General features: G+C 47.1%; 1 protein-coding gene across 1 annotated transcript in view; it reads right to left on the bottom strand.

Moving 5' to 3' along the window:
- Positions 1–16,924, bottom strand: part of NR3C2 (nuclear receptor subfamily 3 group C member 2) — a 329,385-nt gene continuing 312,461 nt past the window's right edge. The window contains exon 9 of the mRNA XM_056118997.1: positions 1–299. Coding sequence (XP_055974972.1) covers positions 144–299 — 156 coding nt within the window. The 3' untranslated portion in view covers positions 1–143. The remainder of the gene's footprint in view (positions 300–16,924) is intronic.

The following is a 16,924-nucleotide window of genomic DNA, read 5'->3' as shown; positions in this document are numbered from 1 at the left end:
TTTTCAAATCTTGAGAGACTTCTGGACAAGTGCGATCCACCATCACCTGTTTAAAAATCGGATTGCTTGGGTCCGTCGTGGGTGCAGAATAACACGGGGAAACGTTTAAGGCAAAGTTCTTCTCGGTTGGCTGGCCGCCTCTGTCACTTCCGGTGGAAGTAGAGCGCCTTGGCATTCCCGGATTCCACCTTGGGCAGCTGGTCGCTGATGATCTCCACCAGCATGGCGGGAAACTCCACCTTCAGCGCCTGGGACTCACGGAAGGTGTAGAAGCAGAATTCCAGCAGGTCACTCACCAGCTGCAACACACAGAGCAGACACATGAATACAAGGCTGCATTTCCACCCCTCGGCCCTGGACCCCGGCAGCAGGAGCTCAGCGAGCCATAGCCAGGGGACCTATGGCCGCCACTCATGCTTGCTTTGGTGGCATGTCTGTCCCAAAGGAGGAAGACAGACCAGACTGAGTTTGGCCCCTGGGAGAATTCCGGGGGACAGCGTCATAGAATTTCCCTCGTGGGAGTCTCACTTCTCAATGCACCCAAGGGGGCACAGACACGTGTGGGCAGGGGAGGAAGGACCAAACGGGCAGGTGCCATTTCTCCTTTCAGCAGGTGGGACCCTGGGCTGGAAGGAGCCAAGGCCGTGTGGGCAGCTCCCTGGTCCCCCTCCCTCTGCCCGCCCTCCTTCCGGCTTCTGCCCTGAGCTCTTGGCAGAGCTGAAACTTCTTCCTGACCCCACCACACCACATGTTCCATCCCTCAGCCCAACAAAACTGACCTTCTGTGTATGTTAAGGTGCAAAATGGTGTCTGTGACCAGTCAAGTGACCAGCTAACACCTCTCACATTGCACAATTACCATTTCCTTGTTGTGGCCAGAATGTAGAAGATTTCACTTAGCAACCTACAAATATCTGGAAGCATATAATACAGTGTTCTGAGCGACCATCACCATGTGGGCCTAGTCATCTCCCACCTGGAAGTTTGCGCCAGCAAACTTTGCACCAGCATTTCCCCCACTAACCACCGTTCTTCTGAGATTCCATGTTTAAGGGAGAGATGTAGCATTTGCTTTCCTCCAACCTGCACCATTCAGCAGAGTGTCCTGGTATCGTGTGTGTGTGTGTGTGTGTGTGTGTGTGTGTGTGTGTTTACCTGACCCCACTGTTCGTCATTCGGGCTGAGTTGGAGAGGGGAAGCATCCATGAAATGTACCATCTTTATCTGCCCAACTACTGGGCTCCAAGAGTCCTTCTGGACCCAACAGCTCCTGATTCTGGGAATTCTACAGACTAGCTCACAGATGCAACCTTTGCAAGTTGCTCCTCCTCTTCCTGGGAATATACTTTTGAATCTGAAAGTACACATTCAGATTTTCTTAATTCCCTGTTTCACCCTGGGGGCAGGCCGTGGCTGCTACCCCTCACTATCATGCAGGAGACAATACGGAAATTTCCTCTGGACTTCAAGAACAAAACTCAGGGCTGGCCAGAGAGATAGCTCAGAGGGCTGGAATGCACGTGGAGACCGGCACTATTAACGTCCGCCAGCCCAAGTATCCCCACTACTGCCCAAACATTCAGCTATCACCTCGAACTGAGGCAGTGAACAACTATGTGGCCACAGCCTTAAGGACAAAACAGGAATCAAGAAAACTGTATTTGGCAAACATATCTCAGGCTCTGGCCTGTGCTGGCCTTTGGGAAAGCATTGGCAGCCTCAGGGTTTCGAGGATGGACATCTAGGAAGTAGACATGAGGTCAGATGATCTGGGCAACCAGCTACCGTCTGCCTGGCTTTGATCTCCACATCTGGGAAATGGGTCTAAGGATGGAGCAGCTGCTTCCTTAAGGGGTGCATGTCCTGGAGTGAGCATGGTGAGAGGCCGACCCCTAAGCAGGAGTTGAGAGGTGCCACAGGGAAGAAACCTCTTTACCTTCTCTTCTGCCTATGGTCATTCATTTTTCTCTTGGCACCCAGCCAGCGAAACCTTTCACGGTCACCTATGTGCATTTCCAGCAAGGAAGGGATGCAGCATTGCATGCAGTGCTCTTTCTGGGGTAAACCTGCCGTCCCTGTTCTTTTTGGAGAACTGACAAGGTCAATTAAAAAAATGGGGGTCACACCTGCAGTGCTCAGAGGTTACTCCAGGCTCTGAGCTCAGGAACTAGTCCTGCAGGGCTCAGGGGACCCTATGAGGTGCCGGGGAGCGAACCCAGGTCTGCTGCGTGCCAGGCCAGTGCCCTCCTGTCCTGTCATTCCAGCAAAGCTGATTCTTTCAGGAGCTCTGCCAGGGGCTGAGAGCTAAAAGTCACACTGGGTTTGGGGTCGCTCTCTAGCTGTGGGATCACATCCTGCCAGGGCAGAAGCCCCTTGCCACCTGCTAGGGTACTCAGCCGTAAGTCCACCATAACCATCTTGGCCCACCTTGGCCCCTGAGCAAGGAGGCCCCTGCAAAGGTGGAAGCCTTCAGCCAAAGCAGACTCTGTGTGTATTTCTCTATGGACCCCACTGCTGAGGCTGGGTTTGCTCAGGCCCAGAGATGCCTCAGAGACTCAGGGGATGACCAAGGTCAGTCCACAGGACTCGCTGTCCATGATCACCCCCGAGCTGCCAGGCCCCAGCATGCACCGACCAGGTGGCCAGCATGAACGAGCTGCTGCCGCTGTTTCCAGAAAGATGGGTAGAAGCTGAGCGCGGGGCAGGAGGGCAGCCAGCTGGTCAAGTGGCCAGCAGGCCCAGGGGTTGGCATTGGTAAACAGGCGGCAGTTGTGATTTGCAGGTGCAGTAAATGACCCAGAGCGGAGTGACCAGCCTTGAACGCCCACAGGGCCAACCTCTGGAAACCCATTCTAGGGGGCCCATCCCTGGCACAGAGCCACGGAGCATCACCTAGGAAACGTGGAGCACAGAGACCGGGGCCAGCAGGGAGAGGCCGGGGCAGGGCCCGCGGCTGCAGGTTGGCTGGGGACAGTTGTCCCAGACACTGCCTGGCCACCATGAATATTCCCCAGGGCCACCCACCCACCTCTGTTCTTGTTCTTTTCCAGACATGAGCCCGGAGCTGGGGCTTTCCCGGGACAGCTGGGGTCAGGCCAGCAAGCCTGGGGCTGGACATTTGTCTCTGAGCATGATGTCACCTGGGAGGGGGAGGGGCTCGGGGAACAAGGTGGCTGTTGGGGAGTTCAGGCGGCTGGTGCGACTCCGCACTGGAGAGCAAGACAAAGAAGGTTCACTGGACTCAGGCTGTGACCCAGAGCCGGGGATGGTGAAGCCAGGTGGCGTCCCAGGTGCTCAGAGACCTCACTCAGAGAGCTCAACCTGCGGTCTCTATCTCAAGGAGGTCTTGGAGTGCTGAGGGTGCTGGCGGTCAGACAGGAGAGGTGGGGACCAGGTCCCAGAGCGGGGAGAGTGACGTGACCCAACCGGGAGTCTGTGGGTGCAGTGCAGGGCATGTACCCCGCAACCACTGAGTGGCCACAAGATTCAAACCATCTCCTCCAGCAAAGCTGAAGGTCCCTTCCTGGGGGCCTGGCCAATTTCCCCACCTTCCTCAGCTGCTTATGCTGGCCCAGAGAGTTTGCAGGATATCTGCTGTGCCTCTGAAAACAGGTGTCTCATCTGCCACTCCCACGTCAGCCCGCAGACACCTCCTCCCATATGCTTTGTCACGAGCCTGGGGCCAGGGAATACCACTTGCTCTGTGGCTCCAATGTCCGGTGTGATCCCAGTGACCCCAGCCTCTGGGCCTTGCTCCAGGTCCCCCTGACTTCTTTTCAATGCTCAAGGGTTTAGAGAAGAGAGAAGGGGGTGGTCTACATAGCAGAGCTCAGGACTTTGTGTTTTGGGGTCACACCCACAGAAGGCCACGGTGCCCTGAGTGCTGGGAGTGGGTTGATTCCCGGGAACCTCTGGATGTGATTCAAAAAAATTAAAAAATAAAGAGTGCTAACCTGGGCACGGGTGAGGGTGAAACCGCAGCAGCCCAGGCTTCTCACAGGGAGATACCCACAAGTGGAGATTAAAACAAAACAAAACAAAAAAACAACGAATCAGAATGTTTGTGAGTGGGGGAAGGCCACCTCCTTCCTAGGAGCCAGGGGTGGGAGGAAGCAGGGGACACACAGAGCAGAGGGGGCAACCAGGTCACGCCCTGGCCTGGAGGAAGAGCTCCCGGGGCCAGAGGCTTCGTGGGACACGTTTCTGGCTGGTTGGCCTTAGTGTGGAGCACCCTGGGTCTCCCCATGGTCCCTGTCTTCTGGGTCCCCCAAACACTGAGGGCTAAGCCCACAGCTCCACTTCCATTCCAACTGCAGGCAGCACAAGCAGAAGTGTGTTAGGGGTCACAAAAGTCAGCCCGAGTTGCAGGGCCCCTTTCTGAAAACCAAAGGGGGTTATGGATTCAGCCACAAGGGGGAGCAAAGGCAGGACAGGTGGATGCATCAGAGGCAGGGAGGAACCCCTGGCCAAGGACCATGGAGGAATAATGTCTGCCATGGAGGCAGGGGAAGGGTGGGAAAGGGGGGTGGGTATACCGGGGATTTTGGTGGTGGGGAATGTGCACTGGTGGAGGGATGGGTGTTTGATCATTGTGTGACTGTAACCCAAACATGAAAGCTTGTAACTATCTCACGGTTATTCAATAAAAACATACAAACAAAACAAAAAAAGGACCTCAGAGCAGTCAGGGTCTGGTCCAGCTGAGGCAACGAGCAAAGATTTAAGTTCTGTTTACCTCAAGAATGAGGGCAGAACACAAGAACGTGAGTAACTCGAACAGTCCAAGGTACACACAATCTCCAGAGGTTGTGTGTCAGTCTCCCCTAGCTGAGCTCAGAGGCACGGGGTTAATTTTGTGATCTAGCTGATGAGCTGGAAAGAAGACACCAGCTACACAGATTCAAATAAAGGACCCTGGAGACAATTTTCCATGAACTAACTCAAGAATGACCTGAAAAAAGAGCAAAAGAGAGCATCGGTGTAGACTGTAGACCAAAGGGGAAGACAGAATAAGTGAGTTAGAGGAGAAGAATTCTGAAGAAAACAACAACAACAACAACAAAAAAAACCAATTAGAGAACAGAGAAAAAATGGAAAAAGAGCCCGTGGTGGCCACCAGCCTTTGGGATACCAGCAAAAGAACAAATGCTAGGCTACCATTGGTGTTTCTGAAAGGAATAGGAAGCATAAGAAGAAAAAAATTGCTCTTGGAGAGGGTGGGCCAGCTCCTTAATAAAGTCCCACTCCAAGGCCCCCTCCATGCCTACAGCCAGACTGCCCAGTTAAATAATCTGGATTTTTCTGGAGCGACATCTTCAAACTCTACAACACAGGCTCCCATTAGTAGCATTCCACATTGATGACCTAACACAGAAGCTAACCAATCTTGACCAACAAAAACATTAAACACAGAAGGCTTAACTTTCAACAACAGCTTAGTAAACCCTTAGACAAGGACTTAATGTTTTCCAAGGTGAGATACAATTTTTACCAATTTCCTTTTACTGAAATATTTTTTTGATCATCCCAATAGCCATTTAGTGGTAAAAAACAATAAAAATTATTTTGAATCTTCCTCAGGGTCAGACTTCAGGGATGGTTGGGAAAATGGAGACAGGGGTGGAGAGACAGTGACAATGGTGGTGGAATATTGAATGCCTTTAACAAATCTTCACAAACAACTTTGTAAACCATGGTGTAAATTAGGGCAGGGAAGAAAGAACCAAGAACTTGCTAAACCTACAGAGATACACACATTTATAAAACTAAATGGATCATTTAATCTCAAAGCAAAACTATTTTCTTTAAGACACGTGGTAATGAAACAGCCAAACATCAAAGGTAAAGAACTTTAAAAGCAGCTCAGGAGAAAAAAACAGATTGAAACCCATAAAGGAACCCCTGTTAGGCTACCAGCAGATTTCTCAGCAAAAACCCTGTCTGCCAGGAGAGAATAGGATGGAATAGTCACAGTTTCAAACATTAAAAGCCAAAAAATTAGCAGCCAAGAATACTCTTATCTGACAAACATGTTTCAGATATGCTAGAGAAATACTTTGACAAGTGAAAAACAAGGTTTCAGTACTAGATCTTACAAGAAATGCTCTAAGTTCTCTGAATTGAAGAGAGACCAATCTGTGGTCAGAAGGCAAATAAAACTGTACAACTTAGTGGTAAAAGTAAATGTACGAGTCAGACAATGAACTCTGTAACAGCATCGTCTGTTAACCACTTGGCTATAGTATAAGGATCAAAGTCAGAACATTAAAACCTAATTGTAGCTACAGTTTGTTTATTAACATACAATGCAAAATGTAAATAATGCCTGGGGCCAGAAAGATAGTAAAGTGGGTAAGGTTCTTGCCTTGCTCACAGCTGACCTAGGTTCGATCTCCAGAATCCCATATGGTCCCTCGAGCACTGCCAGGAGTGATTCCTATGTGCAGAACCAGGAGTAACCCCTGGGCATAACCAAGTGTGACCCTTAAAGACCCAAAATTCAAAATAAGAGTACATAATCCCTAAAAATATAAAAGGGAGAAGTAAAAGAGTATGGATATAAAAAAAAGCTGTTTCAGGAGATGTTTGTGTGAGTCTCCCAGTAATCACAAAGCAAAAATTCTAGAGTAGGTGAGTAGAAGATAAAAGGGAAACACTACAGAAAATACTGATTTCTAAGGACTTAGATAAAGAATTCCATGAAATTGGAGACCAAAAGACAACAGCTGCCACTAGACTTATAGCAGACACAATACACTCTCAACCAAAATTATAACGAGACAAAGGTCAACTTGAGATGATAAATAGGTTTATCCATTAGGATGAGAAAATATGTACCCAATATTGGAACTTCTAAATATATTAAGCAAGTTAAGTAAGTCTGAAGGTAGAAGTAGACAATAATATAATACTGGGAGGGGACTTCAGTACTTCACTAGAGTGATACACTGATCAGATAGAAAATAAAGAGAATATTGGCATGAGCCATACATTAGACTAAATGGATCCCACATACATTTATAGAGCACTACACCCAAGAGCAGAAGATCTATTCTCTCAAGTGCACATAAATCCCTCTCCAGGATAAGGCCCTCTGATATAGTAGCTTTGGAAAATTTAAGAAGACTTCAGTTATACCAGGTAGTAAGTTGGTATAAGGACTTGGTATGAAAGTAGGTGATCAAAAGCAAGAGGAATGTTGGACAATCTATAGATATAGAATTAAACATACTCATGAACAACCATCAGTGAAGAAAACAAAAGGAGAAAAATGTCAAAATAAGAGGAAGTGGGAAGACAACACACCACATCCGTGTGATAGTAGAAAAATATTTCTGAGATGGGATTTTACAACATTTAGTAAGAAATAAATGCAGATAATAGATATAAAACAGACTTTTTATTTAAAGGAATCAGAAAAAGAAACATCCAATGTTAGCATAACTAAGATAGAATGGAAATTTATTGAAGAACTAGAATAAAGAAAATAACAATGCAGGCTGGAGCAACAGTACCCTGGGTAGGGCATTTGCCTTGTACACCGCCAACCTGGGTTAGATCGCTGGCATCCCATATAGTCCCCCAGGCACTGACAGGAATAATTACTGAGTGCAGAGCCAGGAGCATCGCTGAGCATTGCCGAGTATGACTATCTTCCCTGAAATAAATGAAACTGGCACTAGTTTTTCCAAGTAGAAAACATTTAGTTAGAAAAAGAAGAGTCAAATCAGAAATATAGTTTAGTTAGAAATATACAAAATAATATGAATAGCCATATACCAACAAATTAGATTTGGTTCTAAAAGCACACAACCAAAGCTCATGGAGAAATAGGAAATCTGAACAGATCAATAGCAAAGCAAGGAATTTGATTTAGTAATCGAAATCCTTCCAACACAGAAAACTCCAGGACCAGATGGTTTCACTCGCAAATTCTATCAAACATTTAAGGAGTAATTAACATCAAACTTTCTCAAATCTCAAAAAAAAAAAAAAAATAACAGCAGAGGGAACACTTCCAAACTCATTTGATGAGGCCAGCATTCCTCTGATAATAAAGCCAGATAAAAACACTATAAGAAAACTGTAGACTTAAAACCCTCAAAATATTGGCAAACCAAATTCTGTAGTACATTGAAAAGATAATTATACAAAATGTCCAAATGGGAATTTACCACTGAAATGCAAGGATGGTTCAACAGAGACAAATTGATAAGTGCAGTAAAGCTTTTGATAAAATACAACATCCTTTTTCTTCTTCTTTTTTTTTTTTTTTTGCCAACCCAGCAATACTCAGGGGTTACTCCTGGTGCTACATTCAGGGCTTAGGAATTACATGGGATTCCAGGGATTGAACCCTGGTTGGCCCCTGTGCAAGGCAAGTGCCCTATTCACTGTACAGTCTCTATAGCCCCACAATATCCTTTCTTGACAAAGTCCTCTACATGCTAAAGACCATGTTATATAATAAATCCACAGTCTACATTATGCTCAAAGTGATAAATAGAAAGCTTTTTCTCTCTAATCAGAAATAAGAGAAAAGTTGGCTATTACTATTCACATAGTACTGAAGGTCCTAGCAAAGCCAATCTGGCAAAACCAAGAGACAAAATGCATCTGTATCAGAAAGGAAGATTATTGTTATGTATAGATAACATAATGTTAGATGCAGAAAACTATAAAACTTAAATATCAGCAAACAGTACCTAAAACCTGAAATGATATCAGCAAATTCAATAGAGTTGAGTATCAGACTGTTTCAGTTTTCTAGATGTTCATAACCATATCAACTATGAAAGAAATTCACATTCATAATAGCATCAAAACCAATAATCAGACACAACTTTGACCAAGGAAGTGAAAGATACTGATAATGAAATCTTTAAAAGCTTAAATAAATAGACAAACATTCTGTGTTACTGAAAGAATATTGTCAAGAGATTCATACAACCCAAAGCCATGTATGGATTCAATACAATCTTTATTACAATTGCAATGGCAATGCTGAAGAGAAATAGGAAAAACTACACTAAAATTTGTTTGAATTCTCAAGAGTCCTTGGTGAGGTAAGGGGTAGGGGTGGGGCAAAATGAAAAAACTTACAGTTCTTAGCATCACACTGATGTCAAATTCTACCACAAAGTTACAGTAATTAGAATGGTACAGGCATAAAAACACACCTAGGCCAGTGGAATCAAATAGACAGCTCAGCAATAAACTACTGCTTATAAAATAAGGTAACCAGTATTTGACCAGAGAGCCAATGAAACCAATGAAAAGTATATCTTCAACAAATGGTGTTGAAAATCTGGATAGCCACATAAAGATGAATGAAACTGGACCCCCTAGTTATACTTATAACAAAAGTCATCAATAGGAATTAAAAAATTAAACAGTTAGACTCAATTCTGTTAAATCCTTCAAAGAAAACACAGGAAAGAAAAGTTCCTGACACTTGGTTCTGGCAATAACTATAGACACTGTAGCACTGTAGCACTGTAGCACCATTGTCCCATTGTTCACTGATTTGCTTGTGCGGGCACCAGTGATGTCTCCATTCGTCCCTGTTGCATGCTAGTGTAGCCCAATGGTGTCTGCTTGCTCCAGGAACACAAAGTGAGACTTGTTGTTACTCTTGTTGGCATATTGAATACGCCACAGATAGCTTGCCAGGCTCTGCCATGTGGGCGGGATACCCTCGGTAGCTTGCCGGAACTCTGAGAGGGACGGAGGAATCGAACTCGGGTCAGCTGTGTGCAAGGCAAACGCCCTACTCGCTGTGCTATCACTCCAGCCCAACTTTAGGGCAGGACACCAGAGTCACAAACTCCTAAATCAGCGACTGGGATGACATCAATGTATGAGGTGTGTGTGCTCAGCAAAGGAAGGACACAATGGAAAATCAGCCTCCAAAGGGGAGAAAATCTTTCCAAGCCAACCATCTGGTGGCCACCAGGAACATGAAGAGATTCCCCCTATCACTGATCATGGCGAAATGTAAATAGAAACCGCAATGAGATCGCACCTCGCACCACTCAAAATAGCTGTCATCAAAGACGCTGAGATAACAAGTGCTGGAAGCTACAGAGAGAAAAGGCAACAGTTGGTTCACTGTTGGAGAGAATGCAAATTGGTTTAGCGTCTATGTCTGGAAACAATATAGAAGTTCCTCAAAAAAATTCAGAATAGAGCACTCTATGATCCGGCAATTGTCCTCCTGGGCAATGGAAATAGGATATCAAAGAGATATGTGTACGCCTCTGTTCAATGCAGCATTGCTTACAGTAGCCAGGATCTGTTCAATGTAGCATTATTTACAGTCGCTGGGATATGGAATTAACCAAAGTGTTCACCGAGGGGGGAACAACTGAAGATGCTGAGTGTCTATAGGTGGTATGCAAGTCCCCCGTGAGGAAGGAGGGAGAGGAGCCGGTCACTTGTGACCCAGAGGACTTTGAGGTATTAAGCTATGCGGCAAGGCAGATAGAGAAAAAGCTCCCTAATGACTAGTGGTATCTCTTGTTGTTGTTTTTCAGTCTGACCCGGCAATGTTCAGGGCTTACTCATGATTCTGCACTCAGGGATCACTGGCCATAACACAGGAGGACCATAGGGGGTGCTGGGGATTGAACCCAGGTCAGCCAGCTGTACTATCTCTCAGGCCCCTAGTGTGGTATTTCTTTCATGTGGAACAGGAGGATGTTTAACTCACAGAAGCAGACTACAGTGGCGTGCCAGGTGCCATAGATGGGTGTGACTAGAGCATCCTAAAAGATGCAACCAGTGGTAACTAATCTTCGAGATCTTACATGCCTCAAACTTATTACAGACAGTACTGTACTACAAACTGCAAAGGCACTAGTGAGTAGATCTGAATGGCCTCATAGCAGGCATGATTCTGTAACATAGGAGAGGTGTTTGCTAACACTTTGGTGAGGATCACTGAAACATAGCAATGAAAGATGATTTTTGAATCTGCACAGAAACACGCTACAGTCCTCAAACAGATGCTGTGTTATGAATAATGCCACTTTTGGTTCAGTAAATAACTACAAAGATGGGCTTCGATAGCCTCACCCAATCTTCCCTGGAGCTGAGCACAGAGCACGCTTGGAAGCTGAGCTAGAAGTTCAAGGCCTGTGTGAGGCATTTGGGAGAACCTCAGATGCTACTTGGGAAACACTCCTGGTCTGAGGCTGCCCTCTGGTCGGGGGCGAATCCTTTGCTGATAACCTGCTTTCAAGAACTCCTCTTCAGCCCTCGCAGAGAGGGCACACCTGGTCTCAAGTGTGGTCCTGGAGCAAGTGGTCGGCCTCAGTGGGGTTGCTGGCTCTGCTGACGGAAGAGCTCGGCTTGCAGAGCCCATGCTGAGGGGTTATCCGTGTCAGGCCCTGCAGCTCTCAGATTCCAGAAGGGCCAGGCTGCTTGACCTGGGGAGCAGGTGCTGCCTTGGAGCCTCACAGGGCCAGTGCTGGGTTCCACGCTGCCACCAGCCTAGGGAACATTGAAATCAGGTGCCCAGGAATTGGGGCCGCCTACTGGGGAGGGAGAGGAGGTGTGTGTGTGGGGTTCCCTAACTCTTGGAAGACCAGGACATTTTTGTGGTCCCCCCCATGGGCATATCCATCCGCAACTCCTTGGGATCTGAGGTCACACGTTCATTTGTTCTTCCTCACCATTTTTTATGACAAACCCAAGACAAAACCAAGACACAACATTGCCCTCTGCTCCGTGGGGAGTATTAATCCTTCAAAAATGTTCTGTGGCTGCTGTGCTAATAAGCAACATGGCTTCCATTTCCTTCTCTCTCTCTTTTATCGGCGGGGGGGGGGGGTACTTACATTTATTTAATTTCCACCCTGTTTAAGTTTCCCAGTATTACAAGCCCCTGTGCGAGGTTGCGGCTCCACCTTCTTGTGAATAACGTCTATTGTACTTGTGAAAAACACAAAGGAAAAATAACACAATGGAAAGGGAGAAAGCAGAGCTTGAAGAGAAAGGGATAATTAGAACATTGCGGCACAAAGGAATCCTAATGAAAGGCTTGGATTTGAAATGCATTGGCATGTTACTGTATATAGAAGGATGAACTTTCCCTAATTTTGTTTTCGATATTTCCTAGATCCTCCTTGCCAGTGTACTTGCTGCCGAGCAATGGAACCACCTCAGCCAGTTCCCGCTGAGAAGGTACCAGGTTCAGTGTCAGGTGAAATCCAGGAGATAAGTCTGCATTCCAGTCTTGGAAAGAAAAGGAACGATACGTGACAAAAGACAGATCCCACTTGGACCAGGGATGTCGCTTCTGATCCAAGTAGGGGCAGTAGAAACCCAGGTAGTCTATGTCATTTCCTTGAGGTCTCTCTCTGATGCCAGCAAAGGCACAGGGAAGTAAAAAAAAATAATCAAGATTTTTGTGACGTCTCAATGGCATGAGATGATTTTATTGGGAACAAGCCTAGGATGGCCAGGCTTAATTACTGAGGTAGTGCTAGCCACTCGCAGGCTTCGCAGGAGAGTAATCCATAGATAGCTATTAACTAGCACACACAATGCCTATGTGTTGGAGATTGGCCCTTCATGGAATAAGTTTGTGGGGTCCTTAAATGCATGCTGAGGATTCAGTCACAGCCTGTGGAAGAGCAGGTCTGACTGTGTGCAAGATTCTTACTATTTCAGAAATATAGCACTGTAGCACTGTCCTCCCATTGTTCATCAATTTGCTAGAGCAGGCACCAGTAACGTCTCTATTGTGAGACTTGTTGTTACTGTTTTTGGCATATTGAATACGCCACAGTAGCTTGCCAGGGTCTTCCGTGTGGGCGGGATACTCTTGGTAGTGTGCCGTGCTCTCTGAGAGGGACAGAGGAATTGAACCCAGCAAATACCCTACCTGCTGTGCTATCACTCCAGCCCATTTCAGAAATATAAATGCGTCATATAAGCATATATATGTAATTTTTCATATATATATGCATGTATGCTTTGGGGCCACACCCAGCTGTGCCCAGGACTTCCCCCTGGCTCTGTGCTCAGGGATCACTCCTGGTAGACTCCGGGGAACATATGTGGTGTTCAGATCAAATCCAGGTCAGCCACATGAAAGCACCTTAAAGCACAGGTACACTACCACTGCGTACCTTCAGGAACATTTAAGTTGGGGGGAGGCAGGGTGGAGAAAAACATCTGTGACTCAAGCAGTGTGGCGGCTGCTGGATCAGGCCTCCCAAATGGCACACAGCTTCTCAGAGCATTCGGGAAATGCATCAGAAGGAATCCGGGCACCTGGATGTGTGGCCGGCACCAGCTAGCTGAAATGGCTGAATCTGGAGGCTGCAGACCCCGGTCTGCCCCCAGAGGCCCCTCCACTGTCCCTCCTACCTCCAGCATCTCACTCTTCCTACTGGAGTCTTATCCCTTTGGCTCAGACTTTCCCAGCTGGTTCTCACTATTCCTGGTGACTGTGTTCTAGAGTGTCACTGGGGACAGTGAATTAGCAAGTCCTGAACCCTGGCTCCATGAGAAACACAAGGTTAAGTCCACCCTGGCCCTGGGCCACTCTATTTCCTTGACCCATCACACCCAGCCTGGTTCTGCATGCATGCGTGCGCACACGTGCGCGTGTGTGTGTCTCCCAGTGCACACTGTGAATTCTGTGGCAGTGCACTCACGGTCAACAACAGCACCGAAACTCCAGCCAGCTTATCAACATTACATATTTTCTTCTCTGCCGGGCATGGCACCATCTTCTTGTATTTGTGTGCATGCTCCATTTGGGGACCGTTTTATGCAGCAAAGTCACCAACACAAATACAAAACATGTGGCATTCAATCGACCATGAAGAGGACGCTGATCTTCAGCAGAGAGCTGACAGGGAGGTGGGCCGTCACCTCGTGTGACCTTGGCTGGAAACATGCATGTCACTTGCCCCACGTGTGACAAAGTGAGTCGTGCAGGAGTGCAAGTGCTGACGGGGGCTTGCAAATAAACATTCACACGTAGGCATATTTGTGAAAGACGCAGTCTGCAAGGAAACAAAAACCAACTGTGCGCACTGGAGTCCTAAACACAGTCTAGATGGTTCCGCCCAGGCTGTGACAGGCAACATTGATCCTGATTAATGGACATCGCTGTGGCCCTTCCACCCACCTTTGGCTCGAGTGCCACTGATCCTAATCTCTGCCACACTTTGCTCTGCTGACTGGCTCTCCCTTGTGAAATGTCCTTGTGGTTTCTTTGTGTTTGAGGGCTACTCAGTGGTGCTCTGGGCTTACTCCTGGCTCTGTGCTCAGGGTTCACTCCCGGTGAGCTCAGGGGACCACACAGGAATGCAGAAATTGAATCCAGATCAGTTGTATGCAAAGCAATTGACCTGACCACTGACCACTGTACAATTTTTTTTAATTTTCAGCTTTTTGGGGCATACCCAGCAATGCTCAGGGGTTATTCCTGGCTCTGCACTCAGGTATTACTCCTGGCAGTGCTCAGGGGACCAGATGGGATGCCGGGGATTGAACCCAGGTTGGCCATGTGCAAGGCAAACACCCTCCCTGCTGTACTATCACTCTGACCCCTGTACTATCTCTTTTGGGGGTTTTCTTTAAGCCTCAGGTCAAAGTTTCTCACTGTGGGGGAAAGCACCCCCTGGGCTAGAAAGGAACCCACGGGGAATGCAGAAGGTTTCTGTGCAACTGGGGGGTGGGTACGCTCCTCTCAAAGAAGGTAGATTTCCAGAAGCATGATGAGGGATTTGACTTTTTTCTGAGAAGGGGTAGGAGGCCAGATAAACTGCGGGAGCCTCTGCTTAGACAGAAGGCTGCGTCCCGCCTGTGGGAGTCTCATTTCCCCCATTCTCTGGAGTCTCCTTCCTCCCCATTCTCTGCCCATTCCTCGGCATCTCCATCATGGGCTATAGAAGTGCCTTTCACTCTCAGCTCCTCTGGACCACATCATCTCACACGGATGTTTAGCCCAGGGCAGGTGGCACTGCTGGCGAGGCCCTGGGTCAGGGGGAAATAAGGGAGTCCGGGTCAAAGCTCAGGAAAATAACCATGTCTTTGATTTTCCTTTGGTAGCAATGGAGTGATTCCAGGTAAAGTGCTCCTGTTTACACATCCCTGACACATGGAGGCCTTCAAGACAGATTTCAGAGAGAATAACACTGGGCCAATTCCACAGTTATTTTATATTGTTAGAAGAGGGATTTGGGCTGGAACGATAGTGCAGCGGGTAGGGCGTTTGCCGTGCAAGTGTCCAACATGGCCTACCCGAGTTCGATTCCTTCACCCCTCTCGGAGAGCCTGGCAAGCTACTGAGAGTATCTAGCCCACACGGCAAAGCCAGGCAAGCTCCCCGTGACTTATTCAATATGCCAAACACAGTAACAAGTGTCACAATGGATACATTACTGGGCCCACTGGAGCAAATCGATGAACAACGGGAGAACAGTGACAGTGACAGTGACAGAAGAGGGATTTAGGGGAGAGGGCTAATGCATGGGGAGAAGATTCTGTTGATACAGATTTTGGTCAATGAGACGGATTTCCAGAATCTTCCCTAGATACAGATGCTTTTCCCCTTTCTGCCAGGTTAGATTGAGCCGTGAGAATCTGTGAACGCCACTTCCAGGACCAAATGGTTCTTGCTTTCTGATATTTCCTTCTTTTGGCCAGAAAGCATCATACATCTTAAAGAGTTGGGTGGGAATGAAATACACCGTTTCTTTTATTCTTCCCCAACCAAAGCAAGGTCCCGTGCTTTTGTTCTTGAACAGATTTTCAAAACTCACTGTGAGCAAAAGCATGTTTCCTGTGAACATGGAATGATGTACTGACTTTAAAGAGTGAAGCCAAGAAAGGGTTACTGTAAGGAGAAAAAATATGCTCCCCATCCCCTGCCTTAAATAAGTCTGGACAAGATACAACTTTCTGTTTTGCCTGTTCAAGATGACAGGAAAGGACTGCCTGTTATCAGGATGTGTTTGTTCTTCAGAGAAAGAATCTGAAGCAAGGCTGGCCTGGTCTATGGCTCAGCAGGGAGCACTTGCCTTGTAGGTGAGAGACCCTGGTTCAATTCCCAAACCCTGGGGGGAAGAAAAGAATTCTGACACCCAAACAAACAAAACCCACAGAGTGGGTCTAGACATTTGGAAATCCTGTATCTGATAAGGTATTAATATTCATAAGACATAAGGAGCTCCTGCAACTCAACACCACAAAAACTATCAATGAAAAGAGGACTTGGAGACTTGGTAGATCCTTCTCCAGATGTCAAAACAGCCAATAGGTGGAAAACCATTCAGCATGCAGCAATGGAAAGCCATTCAGTACACAGTTGGGACGAGAAGCATGAGAATGACCCAATGACACTAGTAAAAGCCTGACTCAAAATGCAGGACCAGCTTGGAAGCTGCAGTCCTGACTGCCCTCAATGGCAAACTCTTTTTTTTTTCCAGTGGAAAACTCTTGATGGATCTATCTATACCTGTGTTGACAGCTGCAGGTTATCGACAGCTATGCACAGTATACATACATGTCTTCGTATTCAGTGTACGTATATATAATTGACAGTGCAGGGGAAGGATGTCACCATTCAAGAATTACTTAGATGCTAAGTCAGAATGCCCCAAATCACTACCACCCCAATCTCATCATCCTCTGGGACCAAGTGATACCAGAGGCTTTGGGACCAGTCCTGGAGACACATGGCCAACCAGCCTGGCTGGTTCAATGTTTCGCAAGCCTGAGATGCTGGAAGTCACAAGGGATATCCAGGGTCACTAGACCTTGCCCCGTAGTGTTTGGGGAAGGGTGTGCAGTGGTCTGAAAGAAAGCTGCCTCTGGGAGGCTTTGACACTCTTAAGGGTTTCTTAAAACTCCTTGCAAGGTACTTTGACTTCCTAGCAGCACTCAAAACGCATCAATACTA

The sequence above is a fragment of the Sorex fumeus genome, unplaced genomic scaffold (assembly GCF_029834395.1).
Source record: "Sorex fumeus unplaced genomic scaffold, SorFum_2.1 ptg000039l, whole genome shotgun sequence".
NCBI classification, from domain to species: Eukaryota; Metazoa; Chordata; class Mammalia; order Eulipotyphla; family Soricidae; genus Sorex; species Sorex fumeus.
Note: the sequence above shows the minus strand (reverse complement) of the source record. Positions and strands in the feature narration are given on the sequence as shown.